General features: G+C 43.5%; 2 protein-coding genes across 3 annotated transcripts; one reads left to right on the top strand and one right to left on the bottom strand.

Moving 5' to 3' along the window:
• Positions 1–11,120: 11,120 nt before the first annotated feature.
• On the top strand, positions 11,121–13,351 carry LOC110514646. The gene is made up of 3 exons (XM_036973555.1): positions 11,121–12,439; positions 12,601–12,688; positions 13,037–13,351. Exons 1-3 carry the CDS (start codon positions 11,246–11,248, stop codon positions 13,210–13,212), a joined length of 1,458 nt encoding a protein of 485 aa, XP_036829450.1. The 5' UTR covers positions 11,121–11,245; the 3' UTR covers positions 13,213–13,351.
• Positions 13,352–14,813: 1,462 nt separating this feature from the next.
• Positions 14,814–21,879, bottom strand: LOC110510918 (protein ANKUB1-like). Of its 2 annotated transcripts, none has more exons than XM_036973557.1 (5): positions 21,613–21,879; positions 18,899–19,109; positions 18,641–18,755; positions 16,931–17,854; positions 14,814–16,103 (listed from the first exon to the last, which is right to left on the bottom strand). In XM_036973557.1, the coding sequence occupies exons 1-5, from the start codon at positions 21,622–21,624 to the stop codon at positions 16,022–16,024; spliced, it is 1,344 nt and encodes a 447-aa protein (XP_036829452.1). In that variant the 5' UTR covers positions 21,625–21,879; the 3' UTR covers positions 14,814–16,021. The 2 variants fall into 2 exon arrangements, with proteins under 2 accessions (XP_036829452.1, XP_036829453.1); XM_036973558.1 differs by having other exon boundaries at positions 21,666–21,879.
• Between the last annotated feature and the right edge of the window lie 1,666 nt (positions 21,880–23,545).

The raw sequence follows: 23,545 nt of genomic DNA, 5'->3' as shown, positions 1-23,545 counted from the left end.
AAAAGGTGGGTAAATGCTTGCACAAAATAAAATAAAAAGTGTGTAAACAGCTTTTACATGTGTTCCCCCCCCCACCACCACTGATTATAGGAGGCTTCTTCTGACAGTATTCACACCTTTCATAAGAAACCTCCAGAGAAATATTCATATTCACCGTAGCTGTCATTTAAACTTGGACTAACCTGGCCAAGGCCAAACAGTATATGGCGTTTTCTCTGGGTGTGCGGTCGCAGTGGGGAGAAAAGGCCTCCAGTGAGGTGGTGAGTATCTGGGCGGAATTTGGCGAGGCAAACACAGGTCTGAGATTGGTGTCTCTGGAAATGGGCGGGAGCGGGACTCTGCTCCTCCATTGGTTGCTGTTCTGATCCCCACTCTCATCCTCCTCACATCCCTCCACATCCCCTCTTCTTCTCTCTTTCATCCCTCGTGGCCACAGGGTGTAGCTTCGGTAGTTGAAGAGGTTTATCCTGGGATGCCAGGGCGCGGAGCGGGCAGGATACATGAGATGGGCAGTTGATGGGGGTCAAACGTCGAGAGGCTTTGGACATCACCCTGATACCTTTATCTGGAGGTATGTCCGCATGGGCAGGGCCATACCTGGGAGGACCACCACAGAGCACAGCTTGGTGGCCAGGTGACGCACACACTTCCCCGACAGGCAAGGGTCAGAACGCTGATGGCGAAAAAGAGTTTGAGGATGGTGAGCTGGCCGCGCTCGATGGAGGCAACAGCGGGACACTTGGCGACGTCGGGGTGGGCCGTCTGGTGGCACCACTCACGGTAAGGGTGAACCCCCACCGGCTCAATGACACGCACCCCCCTCTCCAGCAGCCAGCCGGTCAGGTCCAAGTGGCCCAGAGAAGCAGCGATGTAGAGTGCCACCCGGAGCTGGAACCTGGAATAATACAGAATCAATGTATTTATAACACGTTTCAAGTTTTTTTTGTCAAGTTCACAAGATACAGTGGGTTATAAAACAGTACAGTAAAATGCTTTCTTGCAAGCTCTTTCCCACAATGCAGTTTTAAATATCAGGGTAAGAGAAAAATTGTATGAAGGAAAAAAACACGAGAATATAAGCTATATACAGGGTCAGTACTATCATTGTAAGCTATATAGAGGGTCAGTACCATTATTGTAAGCTATATACAGGGTCAGTACCATTATTGTAAGCTATATACAGGGTCAGTACTATCATTGTAAGCTATATACAGGGTCAGTACCATTATTGTAAGCTATATAAAGGTTCAGTACCATCACTGTTGATAGTAAGTCTATCATACAGTTCAGTGTGTAGATAGATGTGTATTCTGACCTCCTCACAGGTCTCTCCCTAGACAGGTGTCGTTGGACGGTCAGTCTGTGTCCCAGGAAGCAGCCTCTGAGGAACTCCGCCCACCCATCCCAGGTGTCCAACCGTAGAATAGCCCCTGGGAGACAGAGACAAATGCAGGTTGTCCTCCTGGTTGCCATGAACCAAGAATGTGTTCCATACAGTCCATTTGTCTCTGTGTTACATCCATAAGGTGTTGAGCCAGAGGACCATTGATCTACTGCACAAGGAAGGCCATACCCAGGTCAATGGCGTAGTCGTGCAGCCGGTTGCAGTCGTAGAGTTGCAGGCCGGTGGGAGAGCTCAGTCTGAAGGAGCTGACGGGAAGCCCACACTGCTGGGACACCAGGGTCATGAGCCTGGCCACAGACGTACTCAGGAGAAACACAGTGCCCAAGACTGAGAGGGTCTCCCCCGTCACGGCACTGAACACACGCACCACCGGCTCCCACTGAAGTATAAGACCATGGACATACAGTAAATTCACTTGTTTTACATAAATACCTATGTTGTGTTTATACACCGAGTAAACAAAACATTATGAACACCTGTTCTTTCCATGACAAAGACTGACCAGGTGAATCCAGGTGAAAGCTATGATCCCTTAATGATGTCACTTGTTAAATCCACTTCAGTGTAGATGAAGGGGAGCGGACAGGTTAAAGAATGATTTTTAAGCCTTGAGACAATTGAGGCATAGATTGTGTATGTGTGCCATTCAGAGGGTGAATGGGCAAGACAAAATATTTAAGTGCCTTTGAACGGGGTAGTAGGTGCCAGGTGCACCGGTTTGTGTCAAGAACTGCAATGCTGCTGGGGTTTTTCACACTCAACAGTTTCCTGTGTGGTCCACCACCCAAAGAACATCCAGCCAACTTGGCACAACTGTTGGAAGCATTGGAGTCAACATGGGCCAGCATCCCTGGGGAACGCTTTCAAACACCTTGTAGAGTCCACACCCCAACAAATTGAGGCTGTTCTGATGGCAGAAGGCGGGGTGCAACTCAATATTAGGAAGGTGTTACTAATGTTTGGTACACTCAGTGTATATATAAGTTAGGAGTCATATAATTACAGGGGTAAGATGAAGTGGCTCCTTTGCACTGATCTTAGGTCTGGTTTGTGTTTTTACTGCTAATGGTAAAGGTTAGGATTTGGTGAGAGTAAACTGATCTGTGCCCAAGGGCAATTTCTATCCAGAGACAAATCAAAGGTCCGTGCTATTTAAATTTATAATCTACCACCATCTCGTGGATCAAACTTGTAACAACATTTTCTAATTCATGTGCTGTACTGAGTTTTGTTCTATCACATTGAACACTAATCTGGGTGCAGATTAAATTGAACACTAATCTGGGTGAAAATTAAATTGAACACTAATCTGGGTGCAGATTAAATTGAACACTAATCTGGGTGAAAATTAAATTGAAGACTAATCTGGGTGTAAATTAAATTGAAGACTAATCTGGGTGCAGATTAAATTGAACACTAATCTGGGTGTAAATTAAATTGAAGACTAATCTGGGTGTAAATTAAATTGAAGACTAATCTGGGTGCAGATTAAATTGTTAACAGAAATATTATGAATATGTATTTCAATGAACCCAAAGGGCCTCTTCTTCTCCTACTATACGGCCTGCTGTGCTCTACTGTACTCTGCTGTACTCTGCTGTACTCTACTGTACTCTGTCTGCTGTACTTTACTGTAGTCTGCTGTGCTCTACTGTAGTCTGCTGTACTCTGCTGTGCTCTACTGTACTCTGCTGTACTCTGTCTGCTGTACTCTGCTGTGCTCTACTGTAGTCTGCTGTACTCTGTCTGCTGTACTCTTCAAATTTAAAATTTGAAGCAGAGCTTAATTTGTAAATTGGGAGGTGCCAGAGGGGGGGCTCTGTGGCGTGGCGGAGGTCTTTGTGGGCTATACTCAGCCTTGTCTCAGGATGGTAAGTTGGTGGTTGAAGATATCCCTCTAGTGTTGTGGGGGCTGTGCTTTGGCAAAGTGGGTGGGGTTATATCCTTCCTGTTTGGCCCTGTCCGGGGGTGTCCTCGGATGGGGCCGCAGTGTCTCCTGACCCCTCCTGTCTCAGCCTCCAGTATTTATGCTGCAGTAGTTTATGTGTCGGGGGGCTAGGGTCAGTTTGTTATATCTGGAGTACTTCTCCTGTCCTATTCGGTGTCCTGTGTGAATCTAAGTGTGCGTTCTCTAATTCTCTCCTTCTCTCTTTCTCTCTCTCGGAGGACCTGAGCCCTAGGACCATGCCCCAGGACTACCTGACATGATGACTCCTTGCTGTCCCCAGTCCACCTGGCTGTGCTGCTGCTCCAGTTTCAACTGTTCTGCCTTATTATTATTCGACCATGCTGGTCATTTATGAACATTTGAACATCTTGGCCATGTTCTGTTATAATCTCCACCCGGCACAGCCAGAAGAGGACTGGCCACCCCACATAGCCTGGTTCCTCTCTAGGTTTCTTCCTAGGTTTTGGCCTTTCTAGGGAGTTTTTCCTAGCCACCGTGCTTCTACACCTGCATTGCTTGCTGTTTGGGGTTTTAGGCTGGGTTTATGTACAGCACTTTGAGATATCAGCTGATGTACGAAGGGCTATATAAATAAATTTGATTTGATTTGTGGTACCAGAACTAATGAGAAAAAATATCACCTATTATAATAGAGCATTGAACGCATATCATCACATTTGGGTAGAGCAGTAGAGTAGAGCCATTTACAGTAGGTGAACACATGGGGAACATTTTTAGTAGCCTAGGGTCCGGGAAAGTGTTGGCCTTTTTAAAACCGCATTTCGTGCAATTCTACATCCTTTTACATGACTGGAGACTTTGGCATTATCTTTTTTTAATCCGCACAAATGATCGAAATGGCAGGCTACTTTGACACTGACAAACTTAGTATCTGAGATCAATAAAAACGACCTTGTCTTGAATCCATCAATAGCCTATAGGCCTAGGTTTGTGGAGAAACATATAGTAGGCTACAATATGAGGAGGAAATTAGTCCTAAAAATGCTTTCCAGTTTCACTGACTCACCCAATGATGCGCAGCTCACTCGCTGGAGATTGTCGATGCGCTCGTGTCAAAAGCCTATCTCTCCCTCTCTCTGTTTTGTAAAACAATGTTTGGGTTTTGATCAAATATTTTGGTAGTCTACAGCATAGTCTTATCTTTTCAGCAAGAGTCATTGCTTTCCAACCTGTTTTCCCTCGATTGTATTTGAAATATTGCAAAAGGCCTGTTTTGTCTGCCTGCTGTTTTTTCACTGACAGATTTGCCTCGCGTTCCCGACTGTAGGCTATTCTTTGTTATTGGGCTACAATCCGCAGCTAGGCTATTTAAAAAAGGGGCCATTGGTCCTCTGTAGCTAAATTATAGGGTTTCTCATGACGTATTAGGAGGCTATTCTGAATGATTTAATTTATTTCTGAACAGACAGCAGTAATTCCGTAACTTTAGAAAATTCCTCCAGAACCCTTCATGCAGCTATGATTCTATAAGGAAACAAATGATGAAGTGCAACTCTGGAGAGTTGAGGGGGCAGGATAATTGACGAAGAGGCAACTCGAACTTTGATCGCTTTTATTATAATTGTTACATAGCAAAAAGTGAAAATTATTTTTCATGGCACGAGAGGTACCGGATTCGGCCAAATAGGTTCCGGAACAAAACAGTCCAGAATGGAAAGGTGCCGGATCTTGTTCTGGCATGATCCGGCTCAAATTAAGCACTGATTTGAAGTACCTAAGCCTCTACCTGCTGAGTATAAAGATTATTAAACTAGATTCAGTGGGTTTGTCATTCACAGTACTGATGAAAAATCAAGTACAGTTGATCTAAATGTGGATATACGAGGACATCTAGTGGTCACTGGATTAAAAAAAAAAAATTCATGCAAGCTATCTTTGCACTAGCATGCGATGCCATATATTTGACGCAGGTATTTATTATTCAACATGTATTGTCATTGACTGGAACAAAATATAATTGTATGAGCTATGCCTCTGTGTCCCGGCGTTGTTGTACCCCTCTACTATCTGGCTTGGTGGGGCGATCTCGTTCTGCATGCCTGCTTCACTGACATACAATGTGTCGTCATGCATTTGTGCATGCACGCTGTTAACGGTCATACCCGTCTTGCTAGCTAACTTAGCTAGCTCATCAACCAGTATTTTATTCTCTTTTTCTGCACGATAGCACTTATTAAAGCCTTGAAACTCATGGGGACCTCACTGTTACCACGGGTCATCGAGCTAGCCCTTATTTGGCAGCAGGGTTGCATCGGTTTCCATTGGATTTGACAGCTTGTTAGGCTGGCTAGCTAGGTAGCTAATTCGCTAACGCGAACTGTTTATCACGTAGCAGCCTATGCTGACTAGCATCGCTAGCAACTAGCTAACATGGATAAAGTCTAGTCGTGGGTCCACAAAATCAAACAAATGGTACTGAACTGATGACAAAATCATGTTTCGAAATTGTAGTAGCTATTTATGTTTTTTTTGTTGTTGTTGCTTAATGACATTAAGACAACCGGTCACGAATGCGGAGCCACGCCCTAAAATAACATGTGACCACAAGGCGTTTGTGACACATTCATGCGTTCCAATTTTGTCATAATTGTCTGTAGGTTCTAAATTGCTTATGAGCTTGGCTTCCCTTCAGAAAGTAGCTGATTCTTGTACTCTACAGCTGTATTTTCCTACAGTTACTAATAATATTAGCAACAAAACAGATTTCATTCCTTTAAATGATTTTGCCAGATGGAAGAAAATAATAAGGTAGGCCTAAACTGTAATAAGATATACCTTAAAGACTGCTTGTGTTTAATCCTGAATCCAGTTGCCCCTCTTGTACTGGGATAAAACAATAGGCAAGCCATGAACCTTATGGAGGAGTACATGTGTTTTGTAGACACACCTGGGTTCTAAACTGGCTGAGGTAAACATTTTCGGAAAGCCTTGGTTTTTAAATCCCGGTGAAAGCAGAGATGTCAAAGTTTGTCAATGTCTTGTTGCCCTTCTATTTAGATGAAACTAGCGAAAAGGATCATTTTGCTTCTCTTAATCCACATTTTCTAGCAAAAAAACATGTTCATGCTTTAGGGCTGGTGGGCTGCATATATATTGGTAAAATATAAAGTGTGGGGGGGGGGGGGGGGGGGGGGGGGCGTAGTGGATATAATGGGGTATAGGCCTAACTGTTGTTTTGAGGGTGACATTTCAACCACAGGATGATGTCATCATTGTAAACTAAATTCAGCATAGCCAAACCTTGTATAAAATAGGTTGAATTTGTACCTTTGAAACCATGTCAGATTTTCAACATTATATACACTTTCAGAAAAAAACTATAGGCAGCACCTCAGCCCGGGATCGAACCCCATCCAGGGTTTTAACTACACCCAGCCCTGCTTAGCTTTAATATGTCACTGACTACTACCAATATGCTATTGTGAGAATTATTATTGAGAGATCTCTTATTAATAACAAAATATATTCCGTGTTAATATCGAAGTCATTTTAAGGGGTAGGTTTGACAAAGAAAATGAGTGAGTGAGTCTTTGACATGAAGACAGTGGTTAGATTCTGCCATTGGGACTGCTCTGATGTTTCCATTCTCTCCTGGTTATGACCATAGAGCCTTGTCCCAGTCTCTAGACCTGCCTGTCTGTGTGATGGATGACCACCTGACCTCTGAAGCTGTCAATGAGATGGTATGTTGACCTTGTCATTTCATATTACAACATTAATCCAATAAAATGTTATAGTGATGCTATCATTGGCAATGTTGACGTACCACAACCATCTCTGTTGTGTTTCAGTTGTTTAAATTTGTCCAACGTTGCCAATGCTCCTCCACTCTAACGGTTCATAAGTTCTTTCAGTATGATATTTGTTGTATATGTTAAGTTTGACTCTGTTGGTGCCATTATTTGAGACTCATAATGTTTATTTCTACCAGAAGCAAAGCAGCACTGTGGAAACCACAGAAGATCCTAATAATCCTAGTAAAATGTCCCTGTTTTAGGTCAGTTAAAATCACCACTTTATTTTAAGAATGTGAAATGTCAGAATAATAGAAGAAGAAAGAATAATTTATTTCAGCTTTTATTTCTTTCTTCACATTCCCAGTGGGTCAGAAGTTTACATACACTCAAATAGTATTTGGTAGCATTGCCTATAAATTGTTTAACTTGGGTCAAATGTTTTGGGTAGCCTTCCACAAGCTTCCCACAATAAGTTGGGAGAATTTTCGCCCATTCCTCCTGACAGAGCTGGTATGACTGAGTCAGGTTTGTAGGCCTCCTTGCTTGCACAAGCTTTTTCAGTTCTGCCCACAAATGTTCTATAGGATTGAGGTCAGGGCTTTGTGTTGGCCACTCCAATACCTTGACTTTGTTGTTCTTAAGTCATTTTGCCACAACTTTGGAAGTATGCTTGGGGTCATGTCCATTTGGAAGACCCATTTGCGACCAAGCTTTAACTTCCTGACTGAAGTCTTGAGATGTTGCTTCAATATATCCACATAATTTTCCAGCCTCATGATGCTATCTATTTTGTGAAGTGCACTAGACCCTCCTGCAGCAAAGCACCCCCACAACATGATTCTGCTACCCCCGTGCTTCACGGTTGGGAGGTGTTCTTTAGCTTGCAAGCGTCACCCTTTTTCCTCCAAACATAATGATGGTCATTATGCCCAAACAGTTCTATTTTGGTTTCATCAGACCAGAGGACATTTCTCCAAAAAGTACGATCTTTGTCCCCATGTGCAGTTGCAAACCGTAGTCTGGGTTTTTTATGGCGGCTTCCGGAGCAGTGGCTTCTTCCCTGCTGAGCGGCCTTTCAGGTAATGTCGATATAGGACTCGTTTTACTGTGGATATAGATACTTTTGTACCTGTTTCCTCCAGCATCTTCACACGGTCCATTGCTGGATTGATTTGCACTTTTCGCACCCAAGTACGTTCATCTCTAGGAGACAAAACGCGTCTCCTTCCTGAGTGGTATGACGGCTGCGTGGTCCCATGGTGTTTATACTTGCGTACTATTGTTTGTACAGATGAACGTGGTACCTTCAGCCATTTGGAAATTGCTCCCAAGGATGAACCAATTCTTTTTCTGAGGTCTTGGCGGATTTCTTTTGATTTTCTCATGATGTCAAGTGAAGAGGCACTGAGTTTGAAGGTTGGCCTTGAAATACATCCACAGACCCAAATGATGTCAATTAGCCTAACATAAGCTTCTAAAGCCATGACATCCTTTTCTGGAATTTTCCAAGCTGTTTAAAGGCTTTAAAGGCTTTTCTCATTTATCTTTCTGTAATGAAAAGAACTATAGAAGTTGAATAAATTATTATTTTTTATCATTAGATGTGGTTGACACACCTCCACCAGAGCAACGTTCCTCACAGCATTACATATTATTTGTTTGACTGTGATGATTTCTGTTTTTTTTTTTTCAAGAACCTCTCTGTCTGATGTGCAGAAGAAGACAACCAACTCTGACTTGCTACAAGTCCTCTTAGGTGTCTCAGAGGACACCCTCGTCACCTGTGTGCAGGACAGCCTGCAAGGTTCTCTCTCCAAACTTGCATGCATGTCCAATTCTCCATCTGGAAGTGCAGGCTCTATGATGCTAACCCCTGCTGTAATGGCAGAGTTGGCTAAAGATGTCAAGTCGGCCTTATCAGTGGTCGTTAAGAGTGCCTCCGCAAGTCAAACCTCTCTAGTGACACCGGTAAGGGGAGACTCACAGACCAAGATGACTGAGAGCATGGTGAGAGAGCTGGCTGCTAAACTTGAAAAAGTTGACCAGGAGAGCAAGAGTCTAACAGGGCAAGTCATGACCACCATCTCTGACACAATGGTGGCTTTTGTTGACGAGAACGAACAGAATTTGCTGGAAGATCTGAAGGACAAGATCACGTTTTTGGCATCGCATGTTGGCTTCATTGAGGATCTTGATGCCCTGATAAGGAAATACGAGAGCAGCTACAATATTAGTGAATCTGGTTCCTCCTGCACGCTCACATCTAAGAGCATCCAAAAACTCTCTAGCCGGGAGTTTCAAACATCAGCAATACAAGCAGTGAGTGGAGTTCTTCACAAAAAAGTCAGTAGTTTGAGCTTTCCTAGTTCAGTCGTTCAGTCTGAGTTAACAGGTGCTGTGTCAGGTCAAACATTGTCTGGCATTGTAAAGACAGAGTCAATTCACCCAGTGGGCTCAGCAGCGTCAGTAGTTGTTAAGACTTTCGTGTCAGATATGAAGTCCTTGGCTGAATCTGAAGAGAGTCCCCAACAGAAGAGTGCCTGGTCTGCTGCTGTTCACATTTACCACAGCATCCAAAACAACTTGAAAGATTATTTCGGCAAGCTTCAGCGATGTGCCTTAAAGAGCATTGTCACATCTGATGATAACATCACAAATGCTGAGTTTAAGGAGACAGTTCCACTTCCTTGCTTAGACATGAAATATAGGCCCAGTAAGAGTGAGCCTCAGTTGCCAGAGTCCACTGGTGCAGTTACTTTACAAAGAGGCCTAAGTGAGAGCTCAAAACTTCTTTGGGCAAAAACAGAGTCAGAAGAAAGCAAGCTCCTTCTGACAACTTGCACCAAAGAAGTCATCTCAGAGCTTCTGGTCTTGTACAACACTGAGATGTCAAAGGAGGACCCCCTGTACACTGTTGGAGAAAAAGGATCAGGCTTCTCTATTGAGAGAGAGAAATTTGTAGAGGGTGTTCTGGCTCAGCTTGGGGATATTGCCCATTCCAGGGCCTCATCACCAATAGTATGTGAGTTCCCCTGTCAAATTGAGGACAGCAGAAGTAAGGTCACAGCTTCTTTGACCAGTCTGTTAGATTGTATTAGAAAACTCTCAAGTGAGGAATTTAAGAGAAATGCCACTCAAGCAGTGAGTGAGTTCCTAGTTAAAAAGTCCACCAGTAGCTTAACTAGTGCACAGCCTGCTTATTCTGTAGCATCCAGGTCTTGTTCCATACAAAACCAGTACACATGGTCAAAGGATATTTGTGCGGATTCTGCTGCCTTTGGCATCATTGAAACATTTGTGGAAGACCTGCAGAGCTTGGCGCAACCTGTAGAAGTAGAGGAGAGAGAACCTGACCTCCAGGAAAATGCACAAAAGCTACAGAGCAGGATCTGGTCTGCTACCTCTAGTTTATATAACAATATTCAGAAGACATTAAAGGACTTCATCATTCATCAGCGGAGGTCAGACATGCTGAGCAGAATGTCTAGTCATATACCCACAGAGGACTCTGGACATCTTGAGACTAAGGAGCACATTTGTTTGGCAAGCCAGGACTTGAGGCAAGCTAGTAAGAGTGTGCCTCACTTGCACAGTTTGAACCTTGAAGTGGCTCTACACAGGGGTGTCAGCGAGAGTTCAAAACTTCTCTGGACTGAAACAGACGAGGCTCTACTGACCAATAGTACCAAAGAGGTCATTTCAACAATCTTGACCTCATGCGAGGATCAGGCATCAAATGCACCTTGCTTCTCCACAGTAGGAAAGAAAATATCTGATATGTCCCTTGAGGTCAACATGTTGGTAGGTGGTGTTCTGTCTCAGCTGAAGGACATCTCCTTGTCAAGGTCCCCAACACCATGTGAAGACATGTTTGAACGTCTCCAAGGTTCTCCTGAGCGAACCTCTCCAGTAAGTCTAAATTGCAGCACTGCTGCCTCCAAAGGCATTGCATCTTCCCACAGTCTTTCAACAAAGAGCCTCCAAAAACGTTCTAGTCATGAGTTCCAAACCAAAGCTGAGAACGGAGTGAGTGAGGTCCTCTCTAGATCATTTAACATTGTGGAGGAAGGTACAACAGATAAGTACCTCCAGTCTGTATCTACATCCACCACATCTACTGATATTATACAAACCATGGTGAAAGACCAGCAGGAGCTCACCCAGACCACCCAATCATCTGACATGGTATCTGGAACCTCCCTGCTCACCACTGGACAGGTTTCTGAGAAAAGAATCTGGTCTGTTGCTCGTAAAATCTACTACAGTCTGCAAAGTAAGATTACGGAGTTTCTCAGAAAAGATCTTCAAAGATCAGACACAACACTTGGTTCAATCCAAATCTTTACATATCAAAGCAGTCCTGCATCACAAAGAGCAAGTCTCGGCCATCTTGAGGTCAACCAGAGCAGTGTTACACCTGGTGGAAACGATGCCTGTGTGGACATTCCGCACAAATTACTACCTAAAACCACTGAGCTCTCAGGATCCATGCTGGAGGATATTGACACGATCCGTTGTAGGAGTGCTGACGGCCAAAATACAAGAAATACCTCTTCTTCACGCTCTTCTATCTCTCTAACACCTACTTCAAAATTAAGGCAGTCGAAATGGCACTTTGCTTTACCCGGGACTCCCATCCCCACTGAGTTTCCTGCTCAGATTGACTTTCCCATTGTTAGAAACACAATCATTGAGGACTTCTTTCACACAGAGGACTTACTTCCTGTAACCTTTGTGGACAAAGTCAGGCAAGCTGCTGGGGTGGTAGTGGACATTATGGTGGAAAGTGTTGAGAACACACAGGAAGATGGACAGGGTGCTTCTCATCCTGACGACCTCCGATCTGCTGTTAGGAAATTGAGAAAAATCATTTCCACTTGGACCATCCACATTTTCAGTCATGAATTGGTGGATAAAGTGATAGCCCTTCAGGACAGCCACAGCACTCCACAGGTCTTAACATTGGAAGCAGCCAAAAGTGCTTCAGACTCCATTCTTTCAAGGCTGAAATGGGGAAATGAACAATGTGCCATATCCAAGGAGCTCTCCTCTCAGCTTTTCCAGATATTTGCTGAAGAGACAGTGAAGTGCTTCCTGAGACAGTGGTCAGATGAGTATGAAAACATAAACTTTGATGTTTCAGTCCAGAACGATCCAAAGACTTCTACTTGCATGGTCATTCTTCAAATGATCACCAAAGCCACTGCTAAATGTTATTTTGAGTCCGCTACCAGCGTGGCCACCAGTGACATTGTAGAAGGCGTGTTTGATTTGGAAAGGGATACCATCAGCAGTACTGGAGAGCAGGTCCTCACCTTCAATACAAAGGTATAGTACACATACATCTTTCATGAATAACACTGCTGTTGACCTTTTATATGATTCTTTGTGTCATGGCATTGCACTGCTTCTTTGCAGTTGATATGCTGTACTTTTAAGATATCGAAAACATTTCAGTTTGTTTTAATGTGCCTTTTCCCACCAACCAGGGTTCCAAGAATGTTAGTAAGAACCTCTGTCCTCAAGAGTCTCTGGAGTACCAGCCTCAGAACATTTCCCCTACTGTGTACTTTACAGGTAAGCCCTGCTGCTGTTTAGGCTGCTGCTCAGTCAAGACTGAGACATTATCCCTTTACCATTCCACTAATTCATTTGGAAAGACGTTGTACTCCTCTGAGTTGTTACCTATGACATACTGTACTGTGGGCTGGGTGGTAGCCTAGTGGGTTAAGAGGTTGGGCCAGTAACCGATAGGTTGCTGGTTCAGAATCCCTGAGTTCACGAGGCAAAATCTGTCAATGTGCTCTTGAGCAAGGCACTTAATCCTAATTGCTCCTTGTAAGTCTCTCTGGATAAGTCTGTCTGATGTCTGATAAATGAGAAAAAATGTAAATTGATGGCATGCTGGATGGTCTTTCGTTGCAGAGACGATGACAAAATCTCATGGCTCCTTTTCTCCAGAGGGAATTTATGATATCGCATCGTCCTTCCCACTTGAAGAGAAGAGTCGCAAACCCTCCCTTTTCACCAGATTGTCTAGATCCATCACGAAAGGCTTTCTCAGCCCATTCAAATCTTCAAGGAAAACCACATTTATTTAAATAAATTCCTCATTATAACAACGAGAGCATTCATTTGTTCAGATGAGAATCTAATCGTATTGGTCACATACGCCGAAAACAACTGTGAGATGCTTTATTACGAGCCCATTCCCAACAATGCAGAGTTAAAAAGTAAGAAAATGTTTTCTAAATAGTAACACAATAACAATAACAAGGCTATATACAAGGAGTACCAGTACCGAGTCAATGTGCATGGGTGGGAGGTAGTTGAGGTAATACAGTATGTACATGTAGGTAAGGGTAAAAGTGACTAGGCAATCAGGATAGATAATAAACACAGTAGCAGCAGCTAGTGTGAAAGTCGGTCAGTGTCACAGTGAATGTGTGGGTAGAGTGTAGTGAGTGTGCATCGAGCCAATTCAAGAGAGTCAGTGGAAAACAATTAGAAAAATACATCAATAACAAAGGGGGTCAATGCAAATAGTGCAGGTGGCCATTTAATTAACGTTCAGCAGTCTGATGGCTTGGGGGTAGAAGCTGTTCAGCAGTCTAATGGCTTGGGGGTAGAAGCTGTTCAGCAGTCTTATGGCTTGGGGGTAGAAGCTGTTCAGCAGTCTAATGACTTGGGGGTAGAAGCTGTTCAGCAGTCTAATGACTTGGGGGTAGAAGCTGTTCAGCAGTCTAATGACTTGGGGGTAGAAGCTGTTCAGCAGTCTAATGAGTTGGGGGTGGAAGCTGTTCAGCAGTCTAATGACTTGGGGGTAGAAGCTGTTCAGCAGTCTAATGACTTGGGGGTAGAAGCTGTTCAGCAGTCTAATGACTTGGGGGTAGAAGCTGTTCAGCAGTCTAATGACTTGAGGGTAGAAGCTGTTCAGCAGTCTAATGACTTGGGGGTAGAAGCTGTTCAACAGTCTAATGACTTGGGGGTAGAAGCTGTTCAGCAGTCTAATGAGTTGGGGGTGGAAGCTGTTCAGCAGTCTAATGACTTGGGGGTAGAAGCTGTTCAGCAGTCTAATGACTTGGGGGTAGAAGCTGTTCAGCAGTCTAATGACTTGAGGGTGGAAGCTGTTCAGCAGTCTAATGACTTGGGGGTAGAAGCTGTTCTGCAGTCTAATGACTTGAGGGTAGAAGCTGTTCAGCAGTCTAATGACTTGGGGGTAGAAGCTGTTCAGCAGTCTAATGACTTGGGGGTAGAAGCTGTTCAGCAGTCTAATGAGTTGGGGTGGAAGCTGTTCAGCAGTCTAATGACTTGGGGGTAGAAGCTGTTCAGCAGTCTAATGACTTGGGGGTAGAAGCTGTTCAGCAGTCTAATGACTTGGAGGTAGAAGCTGTTCAGCAGTCTAATGACTTGGGGGTAGAAGCTGTTCAGCAGTCTAATGACTTGGGGGTAGAAGCTGTTCAGCAGTCTAATGACTTGGGGGTAGAAGCTGTTAAGGAGCCTTTTGTCCCAGACTTGGTGCTCTCGTATCGCTTGCCGTGTGGTAGCAGAGTGAACAGTCTATGACTTGGGTGGTTGGAGCCTTTTGCCAATCATTTACATATCACTTACTTTATTTTTATTTGATTTGATGTCATATTGTAAACGTATGTATCTGTTTTGCTGAAAATATGATTTTGAAAACAATGAATGTCTACAAGTGTTTCATAAAACAGTTATATTTATTTTTGTATTTTCAAAAGACAGCAAATAGCCAATCAAGTATCAACATAAGTGAAATGAAAGACAGATTTAATTTTCAGTGAATAATTGTCTTGTCCAGTGAGCAACTCAATGACAGCGATTCAATGACATCATTAGATCACCTCCAAGAAGCATCTTCAACGTTCACCTGACAACCCATTGGATAAGACACATACACTAACCAAGTGTTTCTTACCTGTCAACAAGGTTGAGATCAGAAGCTTCTTCAATACCCCAGAAATGGAAAGGCTTTGAGACAAAGACAATCAACTGTCCAGATAATGCACATACACTAACCCGGATGTTCTACTTGCCCCACTGAGTTACAGTAAAGTTATCATTTATGCATGGGTCCACGATCCACTCATAGCTCTCACAGCTATCTGACAGTTCTCAGAATACTAAGGAAGAAGTGTGTGATATTGGATTTGGTATCCTTCCCACTCCCAAGTGATTGGGAGTTTCATAGGGTGCTGCATAATTGGCCCAGCGTCGTCCGGGTTTGGCCATCATTGTAAATAAGAATTTATTATTTTGACACTGCACAGACTCATATGAGCAATAATGATCCACATCTTAATAAAAGAGTTTTAAGGCAGGGGGTTGGAGCCTCAATTAGACCCATGTCAAACACTTACAATTACGTACAGTACAATCACATACAGCACAACCACATAGTCACATTCAGTACAATCACATAGTCACATTCAGTACAATCACATACAGCACAACCACATAGTCACATTCAGTACAATCACATACAGTACAACCACATAGTCACATACAGCACAACCACAGTCACATTCAGTCAACTGAATGATTCTAGAATAATAATAATTCCATTCACATTTGGCTACTACAAATAGCCAGTGAAATATGATACGTTTTTTGTTCCTTGAGAGGAATGACTGAGAATCCACTGCCTGCCGTTGTAAACTTTCTGCACACAAATCAAACACAGTACTGACTATATCTATAAGCCTCATCCAAAGGAACGAAATTCTAAGTTGTCCGCATTGTTTCAGGCATCATCCGTTCCAGTCTCATCTTGTTCACTGTAAAAAAATAAATAAAAAAAATTAGATAAGAGTTCCTTTTTGGACAATTCCAGGTTGTCCCTCCTTGTTTCAGTATGTTTAATATGCCTAATGACCAGGATCCTGGTGTCTACCCAATGTGCTGAGCACTCCTCCTGGACAGAGTCCGCGCTACATTCAGCTGCTGCAACCATGGTCTCTGTGTGAAGGCACTGTTAGAGAGTCAATCAACCAGAACAAGGTTAGGAGACCAAATCTGTGTCCTAGCATTGTGAAATACTGTATATGTAATGGCCTCAATACATGAATGAAGCGTCCTTACATTCTATCCTCTCCCCATACTGAAACAACTTGTTAGGGTGAACCAATAAGACTGACACTATATACCTTCTAAGCATGATAGTTGGCTCATGATTTGTTTCAGGACTTGTTAGGGTAAACCTATAACAGCTTCTAACCCCAAGTCATAAGACTGCTGAACAATTAATCAAATGGCCACCGGACAAGTTCAACTGTTTTATTATTTGTTACTTTAGTTTATTAGGTAAATATTCTCTTCAACTCTTCTTGAACTGCACTGTTTGTTAAGGGCTTGTAAGTAAAGTATTTCACGGAAAGATCTACACTTGTTGTATTTAGCATGTGACAAATTAAAGTTTGAGTCGATTTAATTTGATTATGTACCTTCTAAGCATGATGGTTGGCTCATGATTTGTTTGTACTGAAATCTATTCAGGGAGGATAAGGGTATATCATAGGCAGTGATGTAGTGGTAAAAACATTGACTGGTAAATGCTGATTGCCGTTCAGGATTAAAGAAGTAACGCTCCCTCTACTTTCAATGCATCTTCCACAAAAGGTGGGTAAATGCTTGCACAAAATAAAATAAAAAGTGTGTAAACAGCTTTTACATGTGTTCCCCCCCCCCCCCCCCACACTGATTATAGGAGGCTTCTTCTGACAGTATTCACACCTTTCATAAGAAACCTCCAGAGAAATATTCATATTCACCGTAGCTGTCATTTAAACTCGGACTAACCTGGCCAAGGCCAAACAGTATATGGCGTTTTCTCTGGGTGTGCGGTCGCAGTGGAGAGAAAAGGCCTCCAGTGAGGTGGTGAGTATCTGGGCGGAGTTTGGCGAGGCAAACACAGGTCTGAGATTGGTGTCTCTGGAAATGGGCGGGAGCGGGACTCTGCTCCTCCATTGGTTGCTGTTCTGATCCCCACTCTCATCCTCCTCACATCCCTTCCCTCCACATCCCCTCTTCTTCTCTCTTTCATCACTCGTGGCCACAGGGTGTTGCTTCGGTAGTTGAAGAGGTTTATCCTGGGATGCCAGGGCGCGGAGTGGGCAGGTTACATGAGATGGGCAGTTGATGGGGGTCAAACTTTGAGAGGCTGTGGACATCACCCTGATACCCGCCTTGGCCTCACTCCTCCTGGGCTTGGAAGACATCTTGGGGAGGGTGAAGCCGTCCACCAGGACCGTGTCGCCCACCCTGGTCCTGAACGGAGCCCTGTTGAGGACCATGCAGTGCCTGGATGCTGCCCTCCTCTGCCCCAGCCTCACCCAGCCCTTTATCTGGAGGTATGTCCGCATGGGCAGGGCCATACCTGGGAGGACCACCACAGAGCACAGCTTGGTGGCCAGGTGACTCACACACTCCCTGTGGCCGTATTGAAGGGCGATCCTCAGGGGTTCGCGACCCTGGGGATCCCGACAGGCAAGGGTCAGAACGCTGCTGGCAATAAAGAGTTTGAGGATGGTGAGCTGGCCGCGCTCGATGGAGGCGACAGCGGGACACTTGGCGACGTCGGGGTGGGCCGTCTGGTGGCACCACTCACGGTAAGGGTGAACCCCCACCGGCTCAATGACACGCACCCCCCTCTCCAGCAGCAAGCCGGCCAGGTCCAGGTGGCCCAGAGAAGCAGCGATGTAGAGTGCCACCCGGAGCTGGAACCTGGAATAATACAGAATCAATGTATTTATGTATTTATTTATTTATTTTGTCAAGTTCACAAGATACAGTGGGTTATAAAATAGTACAGTAAAATGCTTACTTGCAAGCTCTTTCCCACAATGCAGTATTAAATATCAGGGTAAGAGAAAAAACGTATGAAGGAAAAAAACACGAGAACATAAGCTATATACAGGGTCAGTACTATCATTGTAAGCTATATACAGGGTCAGTACTATCATTGTAAGCTATATACAGGGTCAGTACTATCATTGTAAGCTATATACAGGGTCAGTACCATCATTGTAAGCTATATACAGGGTCAGTACCATTATTGTAAGCTATATACAGGGTCAGTACCATTATTGTAAGCTATATACAGGGTCAGTACTATCATTGTAAGCTTTATACAGGGTCAGTACCATTATTGTAAGCTATATACAGGGTCAGTACCATTATTGTAAGCTATATACAGGGTCAGTACTATCATTGTAAGCTATATACAGGGTCAGTACCATTATTGTAAGCTATATACAGGGTCAGTACCATTATTGTAAGCTATATACAGGGTCAGTACTATCATTGTAAGCTATATACAGGGTCAGTACCATTATTGTAAGCTATATACAGGGTCAGTACCATTATTGTAAGCTATATACAGGGTCAGTACTATCATTGTAAGCTATATACAGGGTCAGTACCATTATTGTAAGCTGTATAAAGGTTCAGTACCATCACTGTTGATAGTAAGTCTATCATACAGTTCAGTGTGTAGATGTGTATTCTGACCTCATCACAGGTCTCTCCCTAGACAGGTGTCGTTGGACGGTCAGTCTGTGTCCCAGGAAGCAGCCTCTGAGGAACTCCGCCCACCCATCCCAGGTGTCCAACCGTAGAGTAGCCCCTGGGAGACAGAGACACATGCAGGTTGTCCTCCTGGTTTCCATGAACCAAGAATGTGTTCCATACAGTCCATTTGTCTCTGTGTTACATCCATAAGGTGTTGAGCCAGAGGACCATTGATCTACTGCACAAGGAAGGCCATACCCAGGTCAATGGCGTAGTCGTTCAGCCGGTTGCAGTCGTAGAGTTGCAGGCCGGTGGGAGAGCTCAGTCTGAAGGAGCTGACGGGAAGCCCACACTGCTGGGACACCAGGGTCATGAGCCTGGCCACAGACGTACTCAGGAGAAACACAGTGCCCAAGACTGAGAGGGTCTCCCCCTTCACGGCACTGAACACACGCACCACCGGCTCCCGCTGAAGTATAAGACCATGGACATACAGTAAATTCACTTGTTTTACATAAATACCTATGTTGTGTTTATACACCGAGTAAACAAAACATTATGAACACCTGTTCTTTCCATGACAAAGACTGACCAGGTGAATCTAGGTGAAAGCTATGATCCCTTAATGATGTCACTTGTTAAATCCACTTCAGTGTAGATGTAGGGGAGCGGACAGGTTAAAGAAGGATTTTTAAGCCTTGAGACAATTGAGGCATAGATTGTGTATGTGTGCCATTCAGAGGGTGAATGGGCAAGACAAAATATTTAAGTGTCTTTGAACGGGGTAGTAGGTGCCAGGTGCACCGGTTTGTGTCAAGAACTACAATGCTGCTGGGGTTTTTCACACTCAACAGTTTCCTGTGTGTATCATGAATGGTCCACCACCCAAAGAACATCCAGCCAACTTGGCACAACTGTTGGAAGCATTGGAGTCAACATGGGCCAGCATCCCTGGGGAACGCTTTCAAACACCTTGTAGAGTCCATGCCCCAACGAATTGAGGCTGTTCTGATGGCAAAAGGCGGGGTGCAACTCAATATTAGGAAGGTGTTTCTAATGTTTGGTACACTCAGTATATATAAGTTAGGAGTCATATAATTACAGGGGTAAGATGAAGTGGCTCCTTTGCACTGATCTTAGGTCTGGTTTGTGTTTTTACTGCTAATGGTAAAGGTTAGGATTTCGTGAGAGTAAACTGATCCTAGATCTGTGCCCAAGGGCAATTTCTATCCAGAGACAAATCAAAGGTCCATGCTATTTAAACTTATAATCTACCACCATCTCGTGGCTGAAACTTGTAACAACATTTTCTAATTCATGTGCTGTACTGAGTTTTGTTCTATCACAATGAAAACCAATCTGGGTGCAGATTAAATTGAACACTAATCTGGGTGAAAATTAAATTGAAGACTAATCTGGGTGCAGATTAAATTGAACACTAATCTGGGTGAAAATTAAATTGAAGACTAATCTGGGTGCAGATTAAATTGTTAACAGAAATATTATGAATATGTATTTCAATGAACCCAAAGGGCCTCTTCTTCTCCTACTACATGGCCTGCTGTGCTCTACTGTACTCTACTGTACTCTGCTGTGCTCTGTCTGCTGTACTCTGCTGTGCTCTACTGTACTCTGCTGTACTCTGTCTGCTGTACTCCGCTGTGCTCTACTGTACTCTGCTGTATTGTCTGCTGTACTCTGCTGTGCTCTACTGTAGTCTGCTGTGCTCTACTGTACTCTCCTGTGCTCATCTGTACTCTCCTGTGCTCTACTGTACTCTGCTGTGCTCTACTGTACTCTGCTGTACTCTGTCTGCTGTACTCTGCTGTGCTCTACTGTAGTCTGCTGTACTCTGCTGTGCTCTATTGTACTATACACCACTGGGTATACAGACTCTTCAGATACTGTTAGCGAACACCAGACTGAGGTCGAGGCGATTACATGGGGAAAAGGTTTATGACTGTAAGGGTGTTTGGTACAAAGGCAACACTACATCGGGCCACATTTCAGCTCTATCCCAGGTCAACCATACAATACTATAGATTTCCACTCTAGTCAACCAGCAAGAAGGAGAGACAGACAGAAGGTCTGGCTTTGACTATGTCAATGATGGGATGTGTAAGTAAGGAGTAAGGAACACAAATAAACATTATTCTGATGGTTACATTTGTACTTAGATACATAACCACTCTCCTCTGTTAGCAAATCTTCCACAGAACTTTGTGGAACAGAGTGAGTTCTGTCCCTGTCTGGCTCTGGACATGTACCCAGGGACCTCTGTACAACAACACTTCACACTCACGAAGCAGTGTTCTTACTAACCAATCACTCTACCATAACCATGGTCTTGGTTGAGCAAGGGCAATATTACTTTAAGTCTCAAGCAGGGTGACCTCAACATACTATATACTATATATATCACCATACTATATACCACCACACTACTACCACCACACCACTACAGTGGGGCAAAAAAGTATTTAGTCAGCCACCAATTGTGCAAGTTCTCCCACTTAAAAAGATGAGAGAGGCCTGTAACAGACAAAATGAGAAAAAAAATCCAGAAAAATCACATTGTAGGATTTTTAATGAATTTATTTGCAAATTATGGTGGAAAATAAGTATTTGGTCACCTACAAACAAGCAAGATTTCTGGCTCTCACAGACCTGTAACTTCTTCTTTAAGAGGCTCCTCTTTCCTCCACTCGTTACCTGTATTAATGGCACCTGTTTGAATTAACTAAATCACCTAATCATACTATATAACCATACTATATAATCATACTATATAACCATACTATATCACCATACTATATATTACCACACTCTTTATCACCATAATATATATAATCATACTATATAACCATACTATTTAACCATACTATTTAACCATACTATATATCACCACACTATATCTGAAACACTTTATGTTAATGATAGTATGAAGCTGTTTCAAGCAATAGCCAGCTCACTTTGATATGCATTTTCAAGCACGGGTAGAAACAGCTAGGTGTTCGGCTGGTACCTTCAGCAGGCAGCAGATGGCACTGCTAGGGGTGATGCCAACGTCTGTCAGGACCCAGCTGTCCCGAAGGATGGATGGGTGCTAGAGGGGGGTTCTGTGGTACCAGAACTCATGAGATATGAGAACTCACGCATATCATCACATTTGGGTAGAGCCATTTACAGAAGGTGCACACATGGGGAACATTTTTAGTAGCCTAGGGTCCGGGAAAGTGTTGGCCTTTTTAAAACCGCATTTCGTGTAATTCTACATAATTTTACATGACTGGAGACTTTGGCATTATCTTTTTTTTAATCCGCACAAATGATCGAAATGGCAGGCTACTTTGACACTGACAAACTTAGTATCTGAGATCAATAAAAACGACCTTGTCTTGAATCCATCAATAGCCTATAGGCCTAGGTTTGTGGAGAAACATATAGTAGGCTACAATATGAGGAGGAAATTAGTCCTAAAAATGCTTTCCAGTTTCACTGACTCACCCAATGATGCGCAGCTCACTCGCTGGAGATTGTCGATGCGCTCGTGTCAAAAGCCTATCTCTCCCTCTCTCTGTTTTGTAAAACAATGTTTGGGAGTTGATCAAATATTTTGGTAGTCTACAGCATAGTCTTATCTTTTCAGCAAGAGTCATTGCTTTTCAACCTGTGTTTTCCCTCGATTGTATTTGAAATATTGCAAAAGGCCTGTTTTGTATGCCTGCTGTTTTTTCACTGACAGATTTGCCTCGCGTTCCCGACTGTAGGCTATTCTTTGTTATTGGGCTACAATCCGCAGCTAGGCTATTTAAAAAAGAAGCTATTGGTCCTCTGTAGCTCAATTATAGGGCTTCTCATGACGTATTAGGCTATTCTGAATGATTTAATTTATTTCTGAACAGACAGCAGTAATTCCGTAACTTTAGAAAATTCCTCCAGAACCCTTCATGCAGCTATGATTCTATAAGGAAACAAATGATGAAGTGCAACTCTGGAGAGATGAGGGGGCAGGATAATTGACGAAGAGGCAACTCGAATGAACTTTGATCGCTTTTATTATAATTGTTACATAGCAAAAAGTGAACATTATTTTTCATCGGCCAAATAGGTTCCGGAACAAAGCAGTCCAGAACGGAAAGGTGCCGGATCCTGTTCTGGCATGATCCGGCTCAAATTAAGCACTGATTTGAAGTACCTATGCCTCTACCTGCTGAGTATAAAGATTATTAAACTAGATTCAGTGGGCTTGTCATTCACAGTGCTGATGAAAAATCAAGTATATTTGATCTAAATGTGGATATACGAGGACATCTAGTGGTCACCTGATTTTTTAAAACTCATGCAAGCTATCTATGCACTAGCATGCGATGCCATATATTTGACGCAGGTATTTATTATTCAACAAGGATAGTCATTGACCCGGACAAAATATAATTGTATGAGCTATGCCTCTGTGTCCCGGCGTTGTTGTACCCCTCTACTATCTGGCTTGGTGGGGCGATCTCGTTCTGCATGTCTGCTTCACTGAGATACAATGTGTCGTCATGCATTTGTGCATGCACGCTGTTAACGGTCATACCCGTCTTGCTAGCTAACTTAGCTAGCTCATCAACCAGTATTTTATTCGCTTTTTCTGCACGATAGCACTTATTAAAGCCTTGAAACTCATGGGGACCTCACTGTTACCACGGGTCATCGAGCTAGCCCTTATTTGGCAGCAGGGTTGCATCGGTTTCCACTGGATTTGACAGCTTGTTAGGCTGGCTAGCTAGGTAGCTAATTCGCTAACGCGAACTGTTTATCACGTAGCAGCCTATGCTGACTAGCATCGCTAGCAACTAACTAACATGGATAAAGTCTAGTCGTGGGTCCACAAAAATCAAACAAATGGTACTGAACTGA

This window comes from Oncorhynchus mykiss, unplaced genomic scaffold (assembly GCF_013265735.2).
Source record: "Oncorhynchus mykiss isolate Arlee unplaced genomic scaffold, USDA_OmykA_1.1 un_scaffold_266, whole genome shotgun sequence".
NCBI lineage: Eukaryota > Metazoa > Chordata > Actinopteri > Salmoniformes > Salmonidae > Oncorhynchus > Oncorhynchus mykiss.
The sequence above is the reverse complement of the archived record's forward strand: the minus strand, read 5'-3'. Positions and strand labels throughout refer to the sequence as shown.